Genomic DNA, 23320 nt, shown 5'->3' with positions numbered 1-23320 from the left:
GCCAGAAACAACCAATCCACTCACAGAAGAGCTAACTGACGTCACCGTTAAAGTGAGCGACCGTTCATTTGATTAGAAGTCAAGAGCTTGGAATATTACAAGGGCAAAAAAGCCAAAAATGTATCTGTATTTATTTGTTCTCCCCTGAAGATCATCAGGGAACTATCGTGCGTCGGCGCAAAGAGTTGAAAGTGGCCTGCTTAGGGAGAGTCACTCGTTGGGCTCTCCCTTCCAGGAGCAGGCAGGGGAAAGGAGGAGGGTCTCGCGCACTCTGGTGAGTAACGCTATGAACGCTCTTACTGCACATTCACGCTCATTCACTCAGCCCATTTGCTGCCTCCTGGAAGGTTCCATACATTTCAGTCATTACATAACATCGTTTGTCTTGATTATACGCGTTGCATTGTGCTGCGGCGGCAGACTGCGAGCTGTAATTTCTCCAGACTCTCCCGCAAATGTAATGTTAATGTATTCATATGAATACTACGTGTTTTTGTTCTGGACAAATGTGATCTTGTTAAAAGTATTGTCATGTTATTTGAAAACTAGCAGCCAGTCGTGTCTTCTTAAGCAGATATGAGTATACACTTGACTTTATACAAAGTATAAAATTAATGTTTCTTGATGAAGTTTACCATCACTGTTTTACACTGCAGGGATCCGTGCGCGTGATCACGTGACATGCGCCGCTCTGCTGCTCAAGTACTCTGTCAAACTTGTCCAAAGCTACAACTTCAATTACTTTTCAAAACGGAAATTTCGTTATTTATCGTAACTTATCACACCCAAAATGTTTATTTTGTGGTATCACGTTAGGTCAGGGGTGGGGATGGTTACTTAACAGTTACAATCTCCCATAATTACCTAACTTATTAAACTCTCCCATTATTACCCTCTCAGCATTATGCTTGACTGGCTTTTCCTGACTTTGCACACTTCTTTCAGTACTTCTGTTCTACTGTTATTTAAGTATTCAAGCCCTATAAACAAGTTATTAACATACCAAACCACAAAGAATTCTTGTGGTTACTTTCCTGCTGTACCCAACTTAAGTACAGTCGCAGAAACAATTAAGAGACCATTTCAAAATTATTTTCAGTTTTTCTGAATGTACTATTTATAGGTAGCCTATGTGTTTAGGTAAAATGATTAGGTCAAAATAACAGAAAAGATGCTCTGTATTTTTTCAGACCTCAAATCCTGCAAAGAAAACAAGTTCATATTCACTTTTAAGCAATACAGCCGTAACATTTATACATGTATTTAGGATACCTTTAAAATATATATTTTTATGTGATAAAAATATTTTTGTTTATTATAGTTTTCATGTGTCTTGTCATGCTGTCAGTCTTTCACATTGCTGTTGGATGACTTTGCCACTCCTGAGGTTTGATTTTGTTGAAATTCAACAGACACTGGGCTGGAATGACCACAATACATCTAGAAATGCTGATTAAATGATAATTTGGAATGGTCTCTTATTTTTTATGTGGCTGTATGTCAGAACAAAATTAAATACAATTTTAATGTAATATTACTAATGGCTAGCATCTAAATAAATATGTATATAAATATGTCAAATGTTTATTAAAATAAATACAAATGTATTTTAAATACCTATATTTCATATTATACAACTAGTCCTGCCCATAAAAACTGTTAATGCTATTCCTTTAAGAACAAATGGGAATGCAGCTAAGTGTTGAATGACCCACGGAGGTCATAGGCAATTGCTATATTTACCAGCTCGGTAATATGATCTCTGGCATTCTGGATCACTGTGCTCATACAATCCCTCCCTGGTCCTCTCATTCTGGGGCTACAGCCTCCAAAGCAGCACACTGTCTATGGAAAATGCTACTGGTGAGCCTTCCATTTACTTTTTTCTTTGACTTGAAGCTTTTTTTGACTGGTATCCAACACTCTGAGGTCTGCGGGGGAGAGGGCATGGCATTCTCGAGTCATCAGTTGTTATGTTCTTTACTGTTACTGGCTCAGCGTAACCAGGGTCTGGAATGGCATTTGAACTTATTCCTGGGAATGCAGCACATTGCCTTTGTAGCTTAGTTTTTAAAGACGCTGATAAATATATCTTCTGTGCCTTAGGACTTAACATTCACATATAAGCTACGGTTGGTTTAATACATAAATGTATATGGTAAGTTCTTTTGTTCAGGCTTGCTTAGCTGTCTTTTACTAAAGGTACTCTTCTTTGGTTATATATGGGACATCTGTTTATTCTAAATAGCCTTTTAAACAATTTGTACGTAGATGCTCTTAATAGAACTATAAATCAACATTGCTAAAACCTGCTGTTTATGTTGTGTCTTTTCTTTTTTTGTGGTATTCTAGGTTTGAGCAGTGAACGACCTATGTGAAGTATTATGAACTGCCACCTCTGTTTTTCCGTCCGCTGGAACTAGAGAACGGCTCTACTTACAGTAGGTACCCCTGAACCTAACACCCACCTGCTAGCAGAGTGCACTTCGCACACATGATACTGAAAGAGAGAGCCTGTGGCACTTAGCAAGAACTACAGGGTTGCATTTAATCTTTAGAGGCTGTGTTAGTTTGTTGCTAATTATTTGGTTATTTTGTTGACAACTGAGTTTTGTGTGCCTTTGTATTTTCACTTTTATATCAGTTTTATAGGTTATTCCCAATTTTTTTTCTTTTGTAGGCACTTGCCTAGTTAGTCCATTACCAAACCTATGTGCCTCATTTATTCAAGTTATCTACACTACTTGCATATGATTTAAGATTTGTAATGATCCAGTATCTTTAAAAGACCCATCATTCTAAATTGTAGCCCAATGTTAGAAATGTTTGCAAACGCTTGCTGGATGAGTGAGCTGTGCGGTTTTGTAATACTGGCTTGACAACAATCCACAACTTTGTGTCCAGGTCTAGCTATAAGAATACATAGCTGCAGATATGAAAGGTATCTGAGTTTTGGCACACTTTGTATTGTGAAGAGCCGAGCTTTGCTTTGCTTTTGGTCAGAGAGGAGAGGGGTCGTTGAGGCGTCGGTTTGGCCACTGGGATCTTATCTGCTCACATTTCAGGGTAAATATAGCTGTACCCAGAGCCATTGAGAGACAGAGTTGCGCCAACGGAAGTTCAAAAATTTTGCATGTGACGTGATTCTGCCTCATGTCATGTCTTTCTTGGTCTTGTGGCAGGATCATGGCAGAACCTCTTGTTTGTTGTGGAGAGAAGCACATTACGACATAATGTGGGTTCTCGTCTTTGGCCCCGCCCCTCTCGTTTCCTCATTTAGCTTTCCATTAGTGTTTCATCCCGACACCTGTCCCTTGTTAATTATCCTGTGTTAGTTCCCCTATATTATGCCCTTGTGTCTTCTGTCCTGTGCTCGTTTGTTTTGTACCATTTGCTTGTTTGCTCCATGTCTTTGAAGACTTTACGTCTAGTCTAGTCTAGTCTATGCCAAGTGTTGTCATAGTCCAGTTTTAGTTAGTTTACGTTCCTGTGTTGTCTGTGAGTATTATCCGTTTGTCCTTGTTGTTTTACCCCCTCGTGGGTCTTTGTTTTGTATTTTTGTTAAATAAATATTGCTTGTTAAGATCTGTGCTAAGCAAACCATAACAAGAGGAATCAGAACGGGTCAGATCTTCAGGCAAACACAAGTGTTGAGTATTTCACATTCAAACTATTCTGATTTTGAGTAATTAAATAGACATACAGGGCTTAAACCATCCAAAAATATTGAGAGTAAAAAATTCAAACTCATTCATTTAAAAATGCAGGTGTTTTTCTTAGCAACCACAACAACATTAGCGATCAGCATGCTGAAGACTTGAGGCAGTCTTGGGTACAGCCAGAGACATTGAGAGAGAGAGAGTCGAGTCAACTCCGTTGACTCCAATGGAACAGTTTTTACACAGCAATGGCGGTTCATGGAGGCTCTCAATACTAGTTCCCGGAAGTTACTAGTACCGCATGGAGCTGCGGCTAAACAGTCCAACTGAGGTAAACTTTTAACACATTTAAAGACGCAAGTCATTTAATGAATAAAAAGTGAAAGAAATAAAGCATTTAAAGAGAAAACATAACTTCCTGGAACTATCTGAAGGTTCCATGAATCTGTCAGGGGTGATGCACAGGAAGAGAACCCAGATGCAGGCAGCGGTTAAGGGGTTAAACAGATTTTATTATATTTTCTATCGACCTTTTGATGTAGTCTTCACCATTTCCGAGCAATACTAAGTGAAGTATGATTTCCTAATATTTAAGACCTAAGAGTATAGGTATTAAAAAGGAAGCAGTGCGCACATGATGACAGTGCATCTGTCAGTGTGGATGCAGTCCTGACTATCAAACATCACAAGGCTTTATATCTGCTGTTTAGACCGGACCCCACCTGTCATGTGCTCACAAATCACAGACACTCCCCCAGTTTAGCCATAGACCGATACTGTTTATACAAACTGGGATCGCTTTTCTTCTTGCTGAATCAACAGTCTGTGAGAAATGTTAGCAATATTAGCATTGTAACATACAGTGAACAAAAAACAAATATTCACATGTATATTTGTTGTCAGTTTTATGCAGTTTTATTAGTATTTTCAGTTAGATTTTCTTTTATATTTTTAGTTTTTATGTTTATTTTAGTTTATTTTTTTTAGGAATTTTATTATTCCTAAAAAATATATATTTATTATAATATTATTTATTATTCCTATTTTGTGTATGTTTATTTTTTATGTTGCTATTTAAGTTTTAGATTAGGTTTAGTTAATTTTAGTTAAAGTTCTTATAATATTATATTAGATTTCATTATGTTTACATTATATTATATTAAATATAACCTGGATGATAGCAAATCACCAATAATTACAATTGTTGTTGTTGTTTTGGGCAACGAGAGGGAACACAATGTTATACCAGCAGCCAACTGTCTTAAGAGTTCTCGTCTGGTGAAAGCATGTTAGGATCTAGTCTGCCATGTGCTTTGGACTGCCTCCAGCTTGCTGCCTAACCCAGATCTGTGTGTTGAATTATTGATGCATCTGTGAGCGCTGCACTGAGAGTAGAGAGAGAGAGACAGATTAAAGAAACAGGAGCCCTCTCACAGAACCCAACACGGATCAACAACACCAGATACTTTTATTTATTCAGATGCTGCACTGCCTTGTGTCTCTCCATAAGAGCAGACTGTGCCACCTCAACACACAGCTCAGCTCTTGGGGCTCTCTCATTTCACACAAACAGCGGGGTCCTTGGTGCTCGTAGCACGGAAACGGGCCCCTTTGATAAACAATGGCGGTCATTTTGTTCTGCAGCTTCATTTAAGGTCCCGTGCTAGCAACGAAACCCCTACGCACCCCTCATAATGTCCGCTGTGTTGGGACGAGAGTCACTGAATTCCTTTTTTAGGATCAAGCACACAGAACACAGGAGACCTCAGGGCATGACACAAAGTCATTCAAAATTCATAACAGGTAGTGTTTATACTGTTGCATTTTGACGGAAATTGCTGGAGTGAAGAGAGATACTCTTCCTTAAGGGCTGAAAAACACTCTGACCTTCACAGTGTGTTTAAGGTTGAAAATATGATTTGCAAAAAGGCGATTGTTATCTAAAATGATCTTTTCTATCGAAGGCCTTTCATATTCCTTCTCACATAAAAGTAACTGAACGTTTGATTGACACGCGAGCAGCTGAACACTCACAATTTCTCATTCGTGTTCTGTCATCCACAGAGTCCATGCAGCCTGAAATCGCCTCACCCCCCGGCTGAGCTTCCAGCATGTCTCGTGTCTCCTCCACGGCTAAGCGCTATGCTGGCTCTTCATATACGAGTCACTACAGTTCATACGGCTCCTCCCTGACCCCATCTCTGGGCTCCTATGAACGGGACAAGCTCCCCTACAAGAGTTCCTCCTCAGGCTTCTCCTCCTCCAGCTACCTGAGCTCCAGCCGCACCCGCAACTACAGCTCCTCCTCAGAGCCGGACCGTGGCCGACCCATCCCTCGCACCGATCTGCTGGGTGGCCGCCGCAGCGAGAGCCTGAGCCGCACACCGGTGAATGGCTACAGCTCGGGCCTCAATGGGGGCTCAGGATACAGTGGCTACAGCTACTCTCCCGCTCCGACCAGCTACCTCTCCTCCTCACATGTGTCCTCCAGCATCTCGCTCAGTCGACGCAAGTCTGTAAGTCAGAGTGATTTGACGCACGACCTGTCGACTCTGAGCTTCAGCGAGACCTCCAGGAGCAATGGCCTAAAGCAGTCCTATAGGAGTCGAGGCAGCGACACATCTGAGTCGTACAGCAGCGCTCGCTCCGGGTACGGCCTCTCACGTAGCTCCACGCAGGAGGGGTTGGGAAGCACCAGTAGTGGTCTGAAGAGCAGCAGCCGGTTTTCCTCCAGCTATCGCTCAACCTCACCAGTCAGAGAGATTTCGGTAAGAGTCTTGTTCATACTTTTACGGGCCTGCTGTGTGTATTTGCTGATTGGATGGTTTCCATGTATCGCTATGACATGCTCCTGTTAGGTCCCTGTTGGGTGCATTTCACTCATATTTGCATCTCTTTCCTTTCTCAAGTGTTTCATAAGAGCCCTTCGGCTCAGAGGGGTTATGCTGAGTGGCTTGAAAACTAATAGATTTGTAACTTCCAGCTGTGTCTCTTTAGGAAGTTTCCAGATTGTGGAGCAACATCTACTATACTATACTGCCATAATACTCCTATTATTAATGCAGTATATTGTGTATGTTTATTGTGCATCAGTTGCAAATTTCTGCATGTATAATATACACAGTGCTTCTGGACCAGTGTTTACATCTTGCAAAGTTGTCTATACAGTTCATACGTAAAAAGTATCATTTACACAAGTCCATTTAGGGAAATTGTGGCTCTCGGCGGCCATGTATGCAATACGCAATCTCTGGCTACAAACACTATGAAATAATATATTTGTAACTAACAATTAAACCTGACATCATCTGTAACATAGCTTTTTTCTTAAACTTAAATATTCTGAAATATAATATATATAAAAATTATTTCATATTAATCTTAACAATATGCATCTCTAGCACCAAGTATACCATAAATGTGTTTAGTTTGTATGGCAGGCTGTGAAGTACACTGGTCACGCCATTTGGATCCATACATTTTGAATAAAGCCCTGTGAAATAACTTTCTATTTATTGCTGTTTATGTCTAACCTAAAACAGCTTCTCAACAAGAGAGGCCTTGCTAAATGAGGAGCAATGAGAATGGGCAGTCAGGTCTGTCTGATTTTGAAATGATTAGTCTAGACTGGTTTCTCTTACACCTGAGAATTTAAAATACTATTCATCTCAAAGTCTGAGTGCTTGTGTCAACTAGTGTCAACTCAATTTAATAATCCCACTAGTGATACAGATATTCAGGCCATTTATGCTGTGTTAAACCAGGCTATTGTGGAGGAATGAAGGCATAAGAGGATATGCTGTCTGATTTTCTGAATAGCCAGACTATTGCCAAGTGGAGTATAGTTTATGAGTTATACAGAATATAAGTTTATTGTTTATGTATATTAATGGATGGCTTTTATGTCAAGTTTAGAGAGTATGAACAAGGAATGATTGGGTGTTAGTGCACACTTTCTTCTTCTAGTTCTATACTTGGCATCAGATAACTTTGCTGGGAAAGTTAAACTGTCAACATGTGTACAACTAGCTATCTGAACAACAACACAAACCGTACGACGCAGTAACAGTATGCAGTACGTTGTACAGGTATCAGCATCTGTATTATGTATGTAGAATGTTTTGAGATTTTCCCGGCCTAACATTTCTGTGGTTTATTCAGACTATTTTTGCTGGCCAAATCAATCTCATCAGTTTGAGGCTCCTACTCTTCTACAGTATTACTTTCCCAGTCTTCGACTACCATTAAATTATTTTGTGGTCTCCCAGCCGATGGTAGGTTAGTGTTACCTAAAGCATTTGCCTGGCTGGGCCATCATTAACACAGTTTCCTAGCCACAGGCAGACTTCCTCAATTCAGCATTGTATTAATGATGCGAGTCTGTCTCGAACAGAGGGACTTTGCACTTGCGTAGCTCAGGAATAAACAATTCCTATCACGTTTTCTACTATTTAGTCTTTGTGCCAAGATTTTTATGTAACAGGTCTTTTAGTAGGCTGTTCCACAACATTAACTTAAACACCCCCTTTTTAAGCTCATCAAGTTCTGAAGAACTCTTCGCGTCTATTTTGATGTGGCTAGAACAAAAAAAACGGTTAGCTGCTAGATAAAACTCCTTTTTTGGCACTTGTTATTGGCAGCATCAGTGTATCTAAGTGGCTGATAACAGCTCAGAACTTCGTATTCTTTTCACATGAGGTTCTTAAGAGGAAACCAAGTGAAGAGTGAATTCTCTTTTCGGGTACAACGTGTCCCTGCAGTGTTTTCCTGTGTTTAAAGTTATGTGGATGAAGTTGCCAACTGAGATTTGAGGTTTACTCACCACAGTGTTGAATTTCACTTTAATCATCATTATGTCGTCCAGTATTATGAAACTATTAATGTTGTGCTGTTCACCACAGCAATAAGGCTTTTAAATTATAAATATTATAATTATTATAAAATTATATACAGTACTAATATTTGTGTAAATATACAGCTGTGGAAAAAAATAAGAGAACATTTTAAAATCATTTATTTTTATTTCAACGATACTATTGATAGGTATGTGTTTAGGTAAAATGATCATTTTGTCATTCTGTGAACTACTGCTAATATTTTTCCCAATTTTTTAATAAAACTTTCTATTTGCATTTATTTGCAGAAAATGAAAACTAGAGAAACAGGTCAAAAACGCTCTGCATTATTTCAGACCTCAAATACTGCAAAGAAAAGTTCATATACAGACGTGCTCGAATTTGTTGGTACCCCTCCACAAAAAACGAAGAATGCACAATTTTCTCTGAAATAACTTGAAGCAGACAAAAGTATGTCATGGTCCTGCCTTCTTGTTCAGGATTTTCTAGTCTTGTGGCAGGATTGTGACCGATCCCTTATGTTTAATGTGAGAAAGTCATGGGGTGTTTATCTTTTGACATTCCATGTGCTTTCTCGTGTCTCGTCATTGGCCCCGCCCCTCTCGTTTCCCTTATTACCTTCCTGCCGTGTCTTATGTTCCTCACCTGCCCCTCGTTATCTTCCTTTGTTTGTCTCCCTTTAAAAACCCCTCGTGTCTATTGTCTTGTGCTCGTGCATTGTGTTTGATGTGCTTGATGTATTTGAATACGTGTCCGCTTGTGTTGTGCTCTCCCTTGGATTACCTTGCCTGTTTGTGAGACGTTGTGTCGTGTTCGTTTTAGTTTATCCTTGTCCTGCTGTTTTGTGTTCCCCTCGTGGAAAGTTTTTGGTTTCAGTTTATATATATATATATATATATTAGTCTGGTCCTCGTTACCCCCTCGTGGGTTTTTGTTTTGTTCATTGTTTATAATTAAAGTATTTCGTGTTAACCCCTTCATTGTCGCTGCCTGCATCTGGGTTCTTCTCTTCTCCACCCTGACAACGTAATTGTCAGCCACCATTATTTATTCCATATTTAAAAGAAATCAGACTTTGCTTTTGATTTTTTAGTCAACATAATATTGTAAATAATAAAACAAATGAAAATGTCATGGACAAAAATGATGGGACCCCTAACCTAATATTTTGTTGCACAACCTTTAGAGGCAATCACTGCAAGCAAACGTTTTCTGTAGCTCTCAATGAGACTTCTGCACCTGTTAACAGGTAGTTTGGCCCACTCTTCCTGAGCAAACTGCTCCAGCCGTCTCAGGTTTGATGGGTGCCATCTCCAGACTGCAAGTTTCAGCTCTTTCCATAGATGTTCGATAGGATTCAGATCAGGACTCATAGAAGGCCACTTCAGAATAGTCCAATGTTTTGTTCTTATCCATTTCTTGGGTGACTTTAGCTGTGTGTTTTGGGTCATTATCCTGTTGAAGGACCCATGACCTGCGACTGAGACAGAGCTTTCTGACACTGGGCAGTACGTTTCGCTTCAGAATGCCTTGATAGTCTTGAGATTTCTTTGTGCCCTGCACAGATTCAAGACACCCTGTGCCAGATGCAGCAAAGCAGCCCCAAAACATAACCGAGCCTCCTCCATGTTTCACTTTAGGTATGGTGTTCACTTCTTTGAAAGCTTGATTTTTTTCGTCTGTGAACATAGAGCTGATGTGACTTGCTAAAAAGCTCCAGTTTTGACTCATCTGTCCAAAGGACATTCTCCCAGAAGGATTGTGGCTTGTCAATATGAATTTTAGTTTTTCTTTCAAAAGTGGAGTCCTCCTGGGTCTTCTTCCATGCTCAAAAAGCGACGGATGGTGCGATCAGAAACTGACGTACCTTCACCTTGGAGTTCAGCTTGTATCTCTTTGGCAGTTATCCTTGGTTCTTTTTCTACCATTCGCACTATACTTCTGTTCAATCTGGGGTCGATTTTCCTCTTGCAGCCCTGCCCATGCAGAGGAGGTTGGCTACAATTCCATGGACCTTAAACTTCTTAATAATATTTGCAACTGTTGTCACAGGAACATCGAGCTGGTCTTGTAGCCTTTACCATGCTTGTCTATTATTTTCTTTCTGAGCTCCTCAGACAACTCTATCCTTTGCTCTCTCTGGTCAATGTTCAGTGTGGTGCCCACAATGATACCAAACAGCACAGTGACTACTTTTCTCCGTTTAAATAGGCTGAATGACTGATTACAAGATTGGATACATGTGTGATAGTAATTAAAGAAACTAATTAGTTTGAAATATCACTATAATCCAATTATGTATTATCTTTTCTAAGGGGTACCAACAAATGTGTCCAGGCCATTTTAGAATATCTTTGTAGAATAAGCAATAATTCATCTCTTTTCACAGCTTCTTTGCTTTATTATATGACATACCAAAGGCATGCAAGTATACATGATACAATAGCTTTTAATTTCATCACTCTTCAGGAGGAATGAAGCATTATTTCAATGAGATGTAAGGGTACCAACAAATTTGAGCACGTCTGTATGTATTCACACGTATTTAGGATAAGTTATTTATGTGATAATCTCAGTTTTCATGTGTTTTGTCATGTTGTCAGTCTTTCATATTGCTGTTGGATGACTTTGTCACTCCTGAGGTTCGATTTTGTTGAAATTCATCAGACACTGGACTGGAGCAGCCACAGCATATCTAGAAATGCTGATTAAATGATAATTTGGAATGTCTCTTAATTTTTTATGTGGCTGTATATATATATATATGTACATATGTTAAAATTACATTAAAATACCTAAAAATTATTATGAATACTTATTGGCCACGTAATATAGTTCTTTTTTCAAACTGAAGGCTTGCCAAACAACTTGTTGCATTAATACAGCATGTGGTCATTGCATTATCTGCATTTACAACAATATAGTTGTAACTATTTGCTCGATAAACAGTTATTTTAACGGGTCACTTATTTTGCTTTTTTATTTTGTCAGCGCTGCTAGTTTATCAGTGTAGTTGAATTATGATGATGTCCTGATGCAGACTGTCATACGGCTAAAAGGCAAGATTCTCCAAAAGATGTCTGGCTGTTATTCAGGGTGTCTAATTACGCTTTTCAAGAAACAAATTCACCTTTTCACCCTCACTGTGCTCTCTTGATACTCAGAATGTCACTCACACATACTCAAGTACACATGTATAGTGTGTCGAGGAAATGTCCTCCTTTGCTGTTTGTTGTGTATACAGACTTAGTCATAAGACTAAGAACAGTCACTTCAATAACAGGCCACCTACACCAACTTCCTGTTGACAAATATGGATTAGTACGCTGTGCATGCAGAGGTTTGTATTACAATTAAATCAAATTCAATGAAGTAAGTTTGTATAAAATATAGGGAATATAAAAAATCACTAAACAACATACCACTAATCTAAATAAAATCAATATTTGTAGAAATCTTATAAAAATCTCCTGTGTGGCCCTTAAAAGTGATTGTTGTTATACTACACTTTGTGGGCTTCAGTCATTTCAGGTTTGTGATTTATGGCATTTAATTTACCAGATTACAATTTTAACTGTTCGTAATGGCCTTGGTCTGAAGTGTGTTTTATGCCCTGTTCTAGTTTCTTTCTGTTACGTAGAATGTTTAATGCTGATCTCTAATACCTCAGTGTGCTCAGTGTGATGCTTAGCCCAAAAACACCAGACGTTTTGTTCCACTTTGTGTTTCTCTCTCACTGTTGTTGCAAGTTGTTACCATACTATATGTCCTCAGATCGAGTAACTTAACGTATCAAATAACTAGCCTCTCCTAAAGAACGTTTCTTTCTGGTTGGCAAGTTTGTAAGTGGAGAAGTTCACATTTGCTTTTGTGTGGTGATGCATGCTTACCCTAAGAAGGCAAGGAGTATTTCAGTTGATTACATATTCCCCTTGTCTGAAAGTGGTCCGTTTAAAATTAGAAATAAGTCACTAGTCACATCATTATTGCAAATCTAATCTATGCCATTGTGCCACGTTTAACCCGCTGCCCTCTGTGACGTGCTCGTGCGCTCAGATCGTGTGGGCGGGGCTCGCGGTAGTGAAAAGACATGGAGCGGTGCGCTCTCTTCAGCCTGCCATCTGACAGCTTCAACTCAGCTGTCTTTGCGTTTTCTCTAAGAACTTACCTGCTTGAATGTCCGAAGAAGCTGTGGGCAGTATTTCTGAATTACAAGCCTGTTCGTCTTTGTTTATTTAGAAAAAAAATGTGTTTTTTTCACTCGAGTTGTTCAGCGCGAAAATTCTAGTTCTGCCTCGCCGTAAAGGTATTTCTCTGCTGTGGTCTCTAGGATCAGTATCGATTGGTAAGGTGCTTTGAAATGTTTGATGCGAAACGTTGGTATTTAGACAACACAGAAGGAGTTACTCAATATGCCAAGCTTGCGACAATCATACACGGTTACGATTCCAGAGGAGCCACCGGTGACTGCTTTCCCACTTTTAAAACGGGACATGCGGCGGAAAAACTCAACCGTGTCCGGCTCGGTGCTGGTCTCCACATTTGTTGGGCTTCTGATAAATCATGCCAAGGTATGAATAAACGCTTAATTCATGTATGTGGCTTCACATGTATTGATTTGGACATATGAATGTAGCCTAACGCTTTACAAATCGTTCATCAGGTCATTCTTGCTGTGATGTCATTATTGCACTGACAGATATTCAGTATTCCGATAGGGCGCTGTTTATATAATTCCAAATTATATGCATTTACGTATTTATATTAGGTCTACTTTCATTGGGCAAGTCTTTTTATCCGTACATAATTTACACCGAAACCCTGACGTTAAAGTCACCTGAAACTGTTCCTGTAACCGTTAGCTCACTTGCAGCGCGTTAACCCCGCAAATGTCATGTTTGAACCCCGGGATAGGGCTGGGAATCGATTCCAAGGCGTTGAGAATTGAGAGTCGATCCCAAAGTTTGGGGGGGGGGTAAATTTGTTAAATTTGTGTTAAATTTAAGATTATAAGTCTTTATTTGGGGGGCCGCAAAGCGATGCACTCTACACAAAGGGGGCGTTTGAGAACCACTGCCTTCGATGATGTCATTGGTCAATCACATTAGTTTCTTATCTAAAACAGTACAGACTTCAGAAAAAACGGATTAGAGCTGTGGAATGACATCAAATATTCTGCATGCATAAAAGCAAAAGCTTTGTTTGCACTCACAATGCAGATATAATAACATGTATACACACATTTAACAAATCATATAAGTACGTTTGCTTTTCAGACGGACTGTAAACAGACCGTCTTCTCTTACTCTCTACCGATGAGCTCCGTATGTGCGTGAAGAGAATTACATGTATAAAGCACAGTCTCACAACATATTTACCTGTTTAAAGCAGGACAGAACTTTTTCAACACCTGTCTGCACTACTTGCATTTAACAGTAATATTAATATGCACAGTACAATTTACTGATTATCTATAGTCCTCAAGTATCTTTGTGTACACTGCTGAATAACTTTAACTTTTGACCTGTGCTTTATTTTGAAAACCGCTACAGTAGTAAATCAAAAAACCGAGAAAGATTATTAATGATGATATTATTAATGATACGTTGCAATTGCAGGACAAGATCGACATATTTGGTTAAGGTTTTTGTTATAGAAACAATTAACAAATAATACATGTAAAAAGTGACAGCTTAGGAAATTGTATTGCATTAAAAATGTGTCCATTTTTTAATAACAAATAAAAATCTGTAGTAAAACAGGAAATTGTGCAGGAATCGAAAACAGAAGCTAGGAATCAATTCTTGGAATCAATTCTTTCGATTCCGAAACCAGGAATCGGAATCGACTCCAAAAAATTCTGAATCGAACAGCCCTACCCCGGGAGCACAGAGACTGATAAAATGTATACCTTAACTGCACTTTAAGTCATCCTATAAGTGTGAATATCATGAATAAGGTGAGTCAGGACCTCGGTTTAACGTCTCATCTGAAGGATGGGACATTACATTCATTAGGTACAAAAACTTAGCGTGGATCAGCTATGTTTAAGGGTTCAGCTTCAGACACCAGATTAAAATAAACTGTTTCAATGATGAGCTCAATGGGCTAATTTGGATCACTTCCCGTGATCACCCGTCTGTGAGTTGTTGTATGTTGTGTATGCTTTGTTCTTGGGAAAAAAGACATTGGCAGTCTAAGCAATCACAGGAATTCAAGTATCAGCAATACACTACTTCCTAACTGGAAGGAAAAAAAGTGTTTCAAGGAAACCTCTCGACTAACATTCCGCTGAAAGGTGTGTGGATTTCCGAGGTTGCAGGCGCCTTGGAAAATGAAACAAACTTGACACAAAACACTGACTGTATAAACACTAAACAGTCAAGCAAAATCTTCCATGCGGATCAGTGCTGGTGACTATTAGAGCCGTCAGTCGGAGCTCTTTTTTATTTGGGCTTTTGCTCCACATTTTTTTCTCACAAGGAGCTGTTATAAAAGCAGGATTAGTCTCGCTCACCTCTGTAATGGGGAGTATTTCGAACAGTACACCGTGACCCACTTCCGCATTCCCCGGCCACCAGAGGAAAATAGGAATGCTATAGAAATGGACTAGAGTAGGACACATAAATCGCACTGACCATATTAACAATAAACAATATAAAAGGAGTAAGTCAATATACATTTAGACTACGCATCATATGTAGAAGTAGCTATTCATTAGAAATATAAAAATAGGCTGCTTCATTAAAAATATATTTTTTTTCATTTCAACTAAAGCTCCGTATGTTTTCATTTTGGCTGCTATCCTAATCTGTAAGGGAGTTAGAATGGTCCTTTCACAATGAGATGATGCAAGTGTTGTAAACTTATGAAAAGGTTATTAACTGTACATGTGCCACTATATTGAGAAACAACCACAGGCTGCTTTTGCGTAACATCTAATTTCAAAAAAGTTTTGGAGCGGGCACATCATCAACAACAACACTAAAAATAGAACTTCTTTGATCAAAACTTTCTTTCTTCATGCATCAGGATGTAACTGTTTTCCCCATTTGAAGTTGGAGGACTTTTAATATATTGTCGATGTCCTTCCAAAACCTCAGATATCCACTTTGCAGTTTTTTAGGAAATGGAAAAAACACTGTACTTTTTAAATGTTTTAATACTGTGTTGACAAGCACTTTTTAATACTCTTTAATGGTTAGATATTTGCAAAACATAAAGAGTGATTAATAATAATGATTTATGTAAAAAAATAAAAATCACAAAATATGGAGATACAATGTTTCAGAAGGACAGCAGCGATACGCAGATGTTTGGATGGCCAAAGCTACAGGCACTGTAAGGACCTTTTTAATATGTTATGTTGGTTTAGTGTCTGCAAAAATAGAGTTGGAGATGGCACCCTCCGACCGCTGCTAAGGATCAGTGTTGTCGTGACGATGATAAATCGTCCAATGAGCGGACGTCCTGTGTGAAAGGATGCTATTTTTGGAAGCATTGATATTACTCCGCAGAGTAGGACAAACTGGATGAGCCTTTTCTTTTGAACTGGGTATTTAACAAGCAGGCCTCATGTATCGACATGCTTTCAGACAGCGGATGAATGGACTCAATGCTGATAATTGAGGTGGTCAGTGTAAAGAGCCAGGCCAACACCAGGTGAGCTTGTCAGGCCCACGCCAGAGACGGTCTGAGTTCAAGCTCAGGGTTTTACAGGCAATTACGGCGTAATGGATGTGACATTTTTAGTCAAAACTTAAAATCTAAATTCTCAAAGAATGTATTTATTACCCATATACTGAACCATCTGTTTATGCTTTACTAAAGAGTCCAGACATCAGTAAAATATCTATGAACGAGTTGTCTATTTTAAAGAAGAGAAAAATGTATGCGTAATGGATGTGACGAAAAAGGACACGTTTTTGAGACAACATGCTTTCTAGGATTTTTGCTTACATTTGACCTTTTCTACATTTTACAGAACTCAAAGAGCGTCCAGGGTCTTGTGGGGCTACGTAATCTGGGAAATACAGTAAGTAACTCCTCTTAAAGAGTTTCTTTGAGTTCTTCAACATGTCAACTTCTGGTTCAGTCAGTGGCTGGACTTCTCCAAGTGGGTTTTGATGCTCATAATAAAACCATTAGTGGAACTTCGTCCACAGTTATTTTTTGTTATAGGATTTACTTGACATATGCAACATACTAGAAATAGAACAAAGCTGTCAAATCTCATGATATTCGGCTGACACCACTGAGCGGGACAAAGTGTTTTCATATCACTTTCACACTCTATTTCCATTTGCCTAGATTATTTTTCACGACATCTCTACACTCTCACACTCACTTAGCTTGCTTTTGCCAAGCAACAGTGTGTGTATGCTCCCAAAATAAATCCTTACAGGTTGCAGTCATGTCTGGCTGTGAAACTCTAGTCTAGACTAACGTGTCACTTGTTTTGTGACTACCTTTGCTTTTGCTGCTTATTCAGCGAGCACGCACACGGTGTTGTTTTTGTAGTAAATACATATATATAAATACTTCTCTCTCTCTTTCACTAGTGCTTTATGAACTCCATCCTCCAGTGTCTTAGCAACACACAGAGCCTGCGAGACTACTGTCTTCACAACTCCCACCGTCGAGACCTCAACAACAACAATCGCACAAACACCGCTCTGATGGAGGGTGAGTATGCACGGTGATCGGTACTTTATCTCTGGTAAGCCTTCATGAGCTCGCTGAAATGTCTCTTTGTCGTGATTGCAGAATTTGCCAAGCTCATCCAGACAATGTGGACTTCTTCAAGCAGCGAAGTCGTCAGCCCCTCTGAGTTTAAAACACAGATCCAGAGATACGCCCCTAGATTTGTAGGCTACAAGTAAGTGTCATTTGTTAAACACCTTCTTATCCTATTCAGAATTGTAAATGGGGGAACTTGGGCTTTTTGGATTTGGGCTAGTGGATAACCACCAAGCAGTGCTCTTAAAAACACTCACCATATAGCAACGCTCTAGCGTCCACCCTGTTACTGTGCCAGCAAGTGTTGAATGGGCAAGCTCCACTCACCTTTTCTTTTAATAAATGTGAAAATGTAGTTTCTGATATAATGCGGTGCAGTTATTTTCTAGTCAGTCGCTGACTGTGATTGTCATGTGATCAGTCAACAGGATGCTCAAGAGTTTTTGCGTTTTCTGCTCGATGGACTACACAATGAAGTGAACAGGGTCACGGTTCGGCCGCGGGGAAACATGGAGGACTTTGACCACTTGCTGTAAGTTTTCTGTCCTTATTTACATCGGTGCGTGTGGCTTATGGCAGTCTAAGGGGCGATTCACATTTCACGTCTTTTGCGCACGCAATTTTGCACACGCATTTTAAATGTAAACACGCGGCAGGCGCGCGCAAATAGGGAGTGATGCGGTCGCGATGCACAGACTGTGCGGCGCAAACATTTTTCTAGGCACGTCGATGCTGTATCGAGATGGAAATATTTCAAATTTTCAGAGTGCCGCACGCGCACTGCGGGTCATTTGATAAGAGAAAGCGGTGCGGCTCGCGTTTTCTGCGCGGTTTTAGACTTGAAATGTGAATCGCCCTGAAAAGTATCTACATTATCTTGGTAACGCTTTATTTTTATTGATAACATTAACTTAAAGGAACAGTTCACCCAAAAATAAAAATTCTGTCTTCATTCACTCTTCATTCAAGTTGTTCCAAATCTGTGAAAAGTTGTGTACTTGTGTTGATGTGTTCATCAGAACAAAGAACTCGAGGGTGAGAAAATGATGACAGAATTTTTACTTTTGGGTGAACTGTTTGTGCTTAACAAATCAGTGTCTGTGACATCATGGGGCAATGGTTGAAATTGCCCGCTAAGGTATGTTGATCTTGAATGCCTTAAGAACAGTTTTATGATTGTAAATCTTTTATTTCCATCTTTTCTAGTGATGAGGAGAAAGGGAAGAAGATGTGGGCTAAGTATTTAGAGAGAGAAGACAGCAAAATAGTAGGTAAGAAACACAACTATCAAACAGCTGTTTAATTATCATTGGTTGCCCTGGCTAAGCCTAATTGTGTTCCTGTTTCCAGACTTGTTCGTAGGGCAGCTGAAGAGCTCTTTGACGTGCAGTGAATGCGGCTATTGTTCCACTGTGTTCGATCCCTTCTGGGATCTTTCCTTACCTATCGCCAAGGTCAGTTCATTGACATATGCACACACATTCACACTTTGTAATGCTTAATGTGGACATTTGGAGAGAAGAATGGGTTTTAATAATGTTCCTCTGCCTCAAAGGGCTATGGAGAGGTGAGCCTAATGGACTGCATGCGACTCTTTACTAAAGAAGACGTGCTGGATGGGGACGAGAAGCCGGTAATTTAACTGATTCATTCATTCCTGGCATTATAATTGAGTGGGAATGTGTTTGTATTCATTTTCTCTCCCCACCTTTTTATCCAGACATGTTACAGGTGCAAAGCCAGAAGACGGTGTACGAAGAAATTCACCCTTCAGAAGTTCCCTAAAATATTAGTTCTTCGTATCCTTTTGCTTATGCTGTCTGATCTCATTGAGATGTCACGTTGGAAGCGTCAGGGCTATTGTTGACCGTAAGCACAGATTAGATCGGTACACTGTTTGTGTGGGCAGGAATGTGATGACGGGTTACGTTCTATGCCTGCAGAGATGGGCTTCTTGGAGGTCAGCCTCGTGTGTCAGTCTTGAGTGCTTTCTCCCTTAACCGCTTTACCCTGCTCAGATTTGAAGCGCTTCTCAGAAGCTCGCGTCAGAACCAGCAAACTGTCCACTTTTGTCAACTTCCCCTTGAAAGATCTGGACCTCAGGGAGTTTGCCTCTGACAGAAGCAGTGAGTAAAGACATTTTTGTATCAACCACCAGAGTAAAGGTGGTGTCACATTAGGCTTTGTGCATGCAGATGAATAAAGGCACCCTGTTGTACTGTATATTTTTTTGTAAAATATAAATATAAATGAAAGGAATACATTACACTATCATTTATAGAGTCATTGAATCTTTCTTTTGCTGTAGTTGAAACATCTGTATCCTCTTGTTTCCAGGTGGTGCCGTGTATAACTTGTATGCAGTGTCCAATCACTCAGGCACTACCATGGGAGGCCACTATACAGCATACTGTTGCAATCCTGAAAATGGGGAATGGTACACGTATAATGACTCCAGGTACCTTTTCTTTTACTTTCTGCTTGTTTGTATCCTCTAGATCAGTGGTCACCAACCTTTTTGAGCCCATGATCCCCCGACCTCGGAATTGATGAAAGGCAAGATCTACCCAGTCAAAAAGTTAAACATAAAAACAGCCCAGATTGAACCTCCGGCTTGAGGCCTTTTATTTAGCTATAATTGTGGGCCTATTTGAGTTATCTGAAATTCTTTGTTCCACTTTTCAGATGCAACTAAGTAGACTCTGTAATATGTAGAGTTGTCACTTTCAGTGTGCCATAATGAGGTGAAAAACACCAATTCAAGAACTTTAATTCACACATGACAGCTTGACATTAAAACATGTGGATAAGAATTCGTTAGTAAAAGACCTTAATTATTTGGGTATTTACTGTATACAGATTTATTATGCAATTATTGTGAGTTTATTAGGTTTACTTTTATTAAGTAAATACAGTATATAGATGGAAATGTTATAAATAGGCCCTAATAATAACAACAACGTCAATCATTCATTTTAAATCATTTATCTATTTATTTTACCCGCCTAATAATGTCTTGGTAATATTTATCTGTTTCACAAAATAGCCAAAGGTCTGACAATGTAGTATGGAATAGGCTATCATATTAGGCTAATTGAAAACATAAATAGGTGTCAGCAGGGACGTCATCTCCCGCATGAGATAGTACTGAAAACTGTGCAGTTTACCTTCACTGACAGACCCACGGATCATTCACAATTACAACCTTGTGAAGAGACTGTTTATCTTTCACACATGCTCAATATTAAAATACAGGCGCGAGTCATTTTGCGTGTGATCACCGACATTAGAGACATTAGAGATCTTCGCAGTCGCACATCACACTGAAATGTGATTAATGATACATTATAAACTCACGCAGGGAATCATTATTTACATAGCCTTGAAAAGATTCATGCAGAACTGAAAAACATACAACCGCTGAATGAAGAGAAAGAGAGATCAGGGACAATATACTGTATTTGTCTATTCATTTTTCTATTAGCATACGTTGTACTTGCGACAGGGAATGTTTCAAAGATCGTCGCGACCACTGCTCTAGTTACTTAAAGGAGCAATGTGTAGATTTTAGTGGCATCTAGTGGTGAGGTTGCAAATTGCCACCATCGGCTCACTTCACCCCTCCCTTTCGAAGCACTATGGTGGCTGACACAGGGCTAAGATGTCGTCATGTTTTCACTTTTTTTCCAAAGGAGATAACATATTTACGAAATGCACTCTGTAGAGCAGTTTGTCGGTTTAGGGCTACTGTAGGAACAACATGGTGAAATCCATGTAAGGGGACCCGCAGTGTATGTAGATAGAAATAGCTCATTCTAAGGTAATAAAAATATAACGCTTCATTATGTAAGGTCTGAAGACATAGTTATGTATATTATATTGCATTTAATATAAATAGATCCTGCTGAATATTACACACAGCACCTTTAAAAGTCCTGTATAACGGTGTATATTATTAGGTAGATTTAGTACCAAATTGTATAGATCATCTTACAAGGAAAGACATGGTGCTCTTCGTAAGCATGTCACCAAAACAGTACTTCATTCTACCTTTTCTTCTATTATTTTGCTGTTTCCTATCCTCCACCTCCTCTCTCACTCCTGCTCCCTCACTTTCCTCCCACACACTATGAAAAATGCTGCCAATCGCTCAAGCATGTTTTCTGTTAGAGACAGAGATGGAATTGCCAGGCTGATTGTTTATCAATCTAGCCATTTTGAGCCGTAGGTCTATAACCCTGTCCAGTATTCTTTAATATACTGTACAGGCATGGAAAAATTAAGAGACCACTCCAGTTTTGCCTTTAATCAACATTTCTTCATGTCACCTGATAATTCCCGTCTAGTGTGTGTTGAATTTCAACAGAATAAAAGCTTAGGAATGACATGAAGTCATCCAACAGCAATGTGAAAGACTAAGAGAATGCGAAGACGCATGAAAAGGGTTTAAAAAATCTGGCTTGTTCCGTCATATATTCAAGTTTGAGCTGCTCCTAAAATTCACGTGTTCAAGATCTGCAAACATTGCATCGTTTTAGTTATTTTGACTGGTCTGTCCTTTAAACTTTATGCAAATAAACATAATTTCATTTGGAATTTGGGAGAAATCACAAGTTCACAGAATGAAACATAAATGATGATTTTACTTTAACACACCTACAAATAGTATCTACAAAAACAAAAAAATATTGGATTGGTCTCTTAATTTTTTTCCATGGGCCACCCAACTCTCTAGATCACTAAAATGTGTCAAATTTGTTTTATTTGCCAGTATTAGTTTGCTTTTTACATCTTTGCTTTTCCCAAATTTATATGTTTCCCAATATTATTGTTAATACAAAATTGTTATAAAAATTACAGTTCTTTGATATTGACTTGCATAATGTGTAGTTATTCCAAACTAGGCTGTCAGATTCTCATCTGTGTCAATTTCATTTACAGAGTCACGCCAATGTCCACCAGCCAAGTTCGCAGTAGTGACGGATACGTGTTGTTCTACGAGCGAGCTGGACTCTGAGGACGGACTGTGGAAGGAGATAAAGTGCAGAACTTGAGTCCAATGTGGATGAAGACAAACAATGCTGCTTCCCTTGGCTCATCGAGCTATGCAGAATGAGACAAAGAATATCACTCTCTGCTGGACACTCGGGAGAAATGCACACAATGCCCTTTCACACTCCACCACTGTTTAAAAGAGGCAAAGGATGTCTCGACTAAACACATGCCTTTGTGTGTTTGTGTGGAAGGGCAGCAGTCATCATCAGGCAATAACCCCAAGTGAATCCAACACAGATGTCCCTCTATGCACTGAAACAGAACTTTTATCCCAAATGCGCCTTCCTCTTGTTCAAGAACGCCTCAATATTAAACTCATTTTACTTGATTTTTGTCTTGGATTAAAAAATGTTTTTAAGTATTGTCCTCCCTGACATGCTGGGAGATGAACTGGTTTGAGGCGCCCCCTTTTGGGATGCCGAAAAACTACGGAAGCTGTGCGACACAGACCTGGTTGCTTAATTGTTACACATTGTACTTTCATTCTTTTCATCCCCTTGCCTAACCCATCATCTTCTCTGTTGATGCTTGGTTTTCTCCTCTGTTTTTTCTCAGTCTCCTGACTGAGTCGAAGAATCACAGGAGTTTGTCGTGGAAGTCTGCTGTGTCGAGAGAACAGCGTGTGGCTTTTTATTCAGTGTGGCTGCTACTGATCTTTGAAATGCTGTGAATGGAAATGTGCTATCCGTCTCCGTACGATAAGAGAACTGGGAGGGGAAATAATCCTGACAGCATGGAGTGGTTTATCCTTGATTTCATGCCATTGAACAACATGGGATGTTTTGGAAAAAGAAAATCTGTATATTTTTATATATGATGCAATATAGAGAATGTACTACATAGTGGTGCTGAAAATGACCCGTTACTGTTTTCAGTTAATTTAACAAAGGCAAGAGAATGGCATCTATTTATGCTTACAGATCAGGAGACATGTGATATGAGTCATACAGTGGCAGTCAAACTATATATATATGTATGTATGAATAAATTTTTGAAGAATGAACTGTTAAA

The 23320-nt window shown here is 39.3% G+C and overlaps 1 protein-coding gene across 7 annotated transcripts; it reads left to right on the top strand.

Moving 5' to 3' along the window:
* The first annotated feature begins 73 nt into the window (after window positions 1-73).
* Window positions 74-23320, top strand: usp2a (ubiquitin specific peptidase 2a). 7 transcript variants are annotated; one of them, XM_057350719.1, is made up of 14 exons: window positions 74-274; window positions 2353-2441; window positions 5724-6427; window positions 16500-16550; window positions 17077-17200; window positions 17282-17393; window positions 17676-17786; window positions 18461-18525; window positions 18605-18708; window positions 18810-18887; window positions 18975-19053; window positions 19273-19380; window positions 19592-19712; window positions 22196-23320. In XM_057350719.1, the coding sequence occupies exons 3-14, from the start codon at window positions 5771-5773 to the stop codon at window positions 22269-22271; spliced, it is 1686 nt and encodes a 561-aa protein (XP_057206702.1). In that variant the 5' UTR covers window positions 74-274; window positions 2353-2441; window positions 5724-5770; the 3' UTR covers window positions 22272-23320. The 7 variants fall into 7 exon arrangements, with proteins under 7 accessions (XP_057206702.1, XP_057206704.1, XP_057206700.1 ...); XM_057350721.1 differs by having other exon boundaries at window positions 2353-2445; XM_057350717.1 differs by lacking the exon at window positions 74-274 and adding an exon at window positions 1739-1863.

This window comes from Triplophysa rosa, linkage group LG14 (genome assembly GCF_024868665.1).
Source record: "Triplophysa rosa linkage group LG14, Trosa_1v2, whole genome shotgun sequence".
NCBI classification, from domain to species: Eukaryota; Metazoa; Chordata; class Actinopteri; order Cypriniformes; family Nemacheilidae; genus Triplophysa; species Triplophysa rosa.
This window is presented reverse-complemented; position numbering and strand designations above follow the sequence as displayed.

Coding starts and splice junctions, on each gene's coding strand:
- usp2a (XM_057350719.1), top strand. CDS start 5,771: ATGTCTCGTGTCTCCTCCACGGCTAAGCGCTATGCTGGCTCTTCATAT. Junction 17,787..18,460: donor GAGGACTTTGACCACTTGCT/GTAAGTTTTCTG, acceptor CATCTTTTCTAG/TGATGAGGAGAAAGGGAAGA. Junction 18,888..18,974: donor TGGATGGGGACGAGAAGCCG/GTAATTTAACTG, acceptor CTTTTTATCCAG/ACATGTTACAGGTGCAAAGC.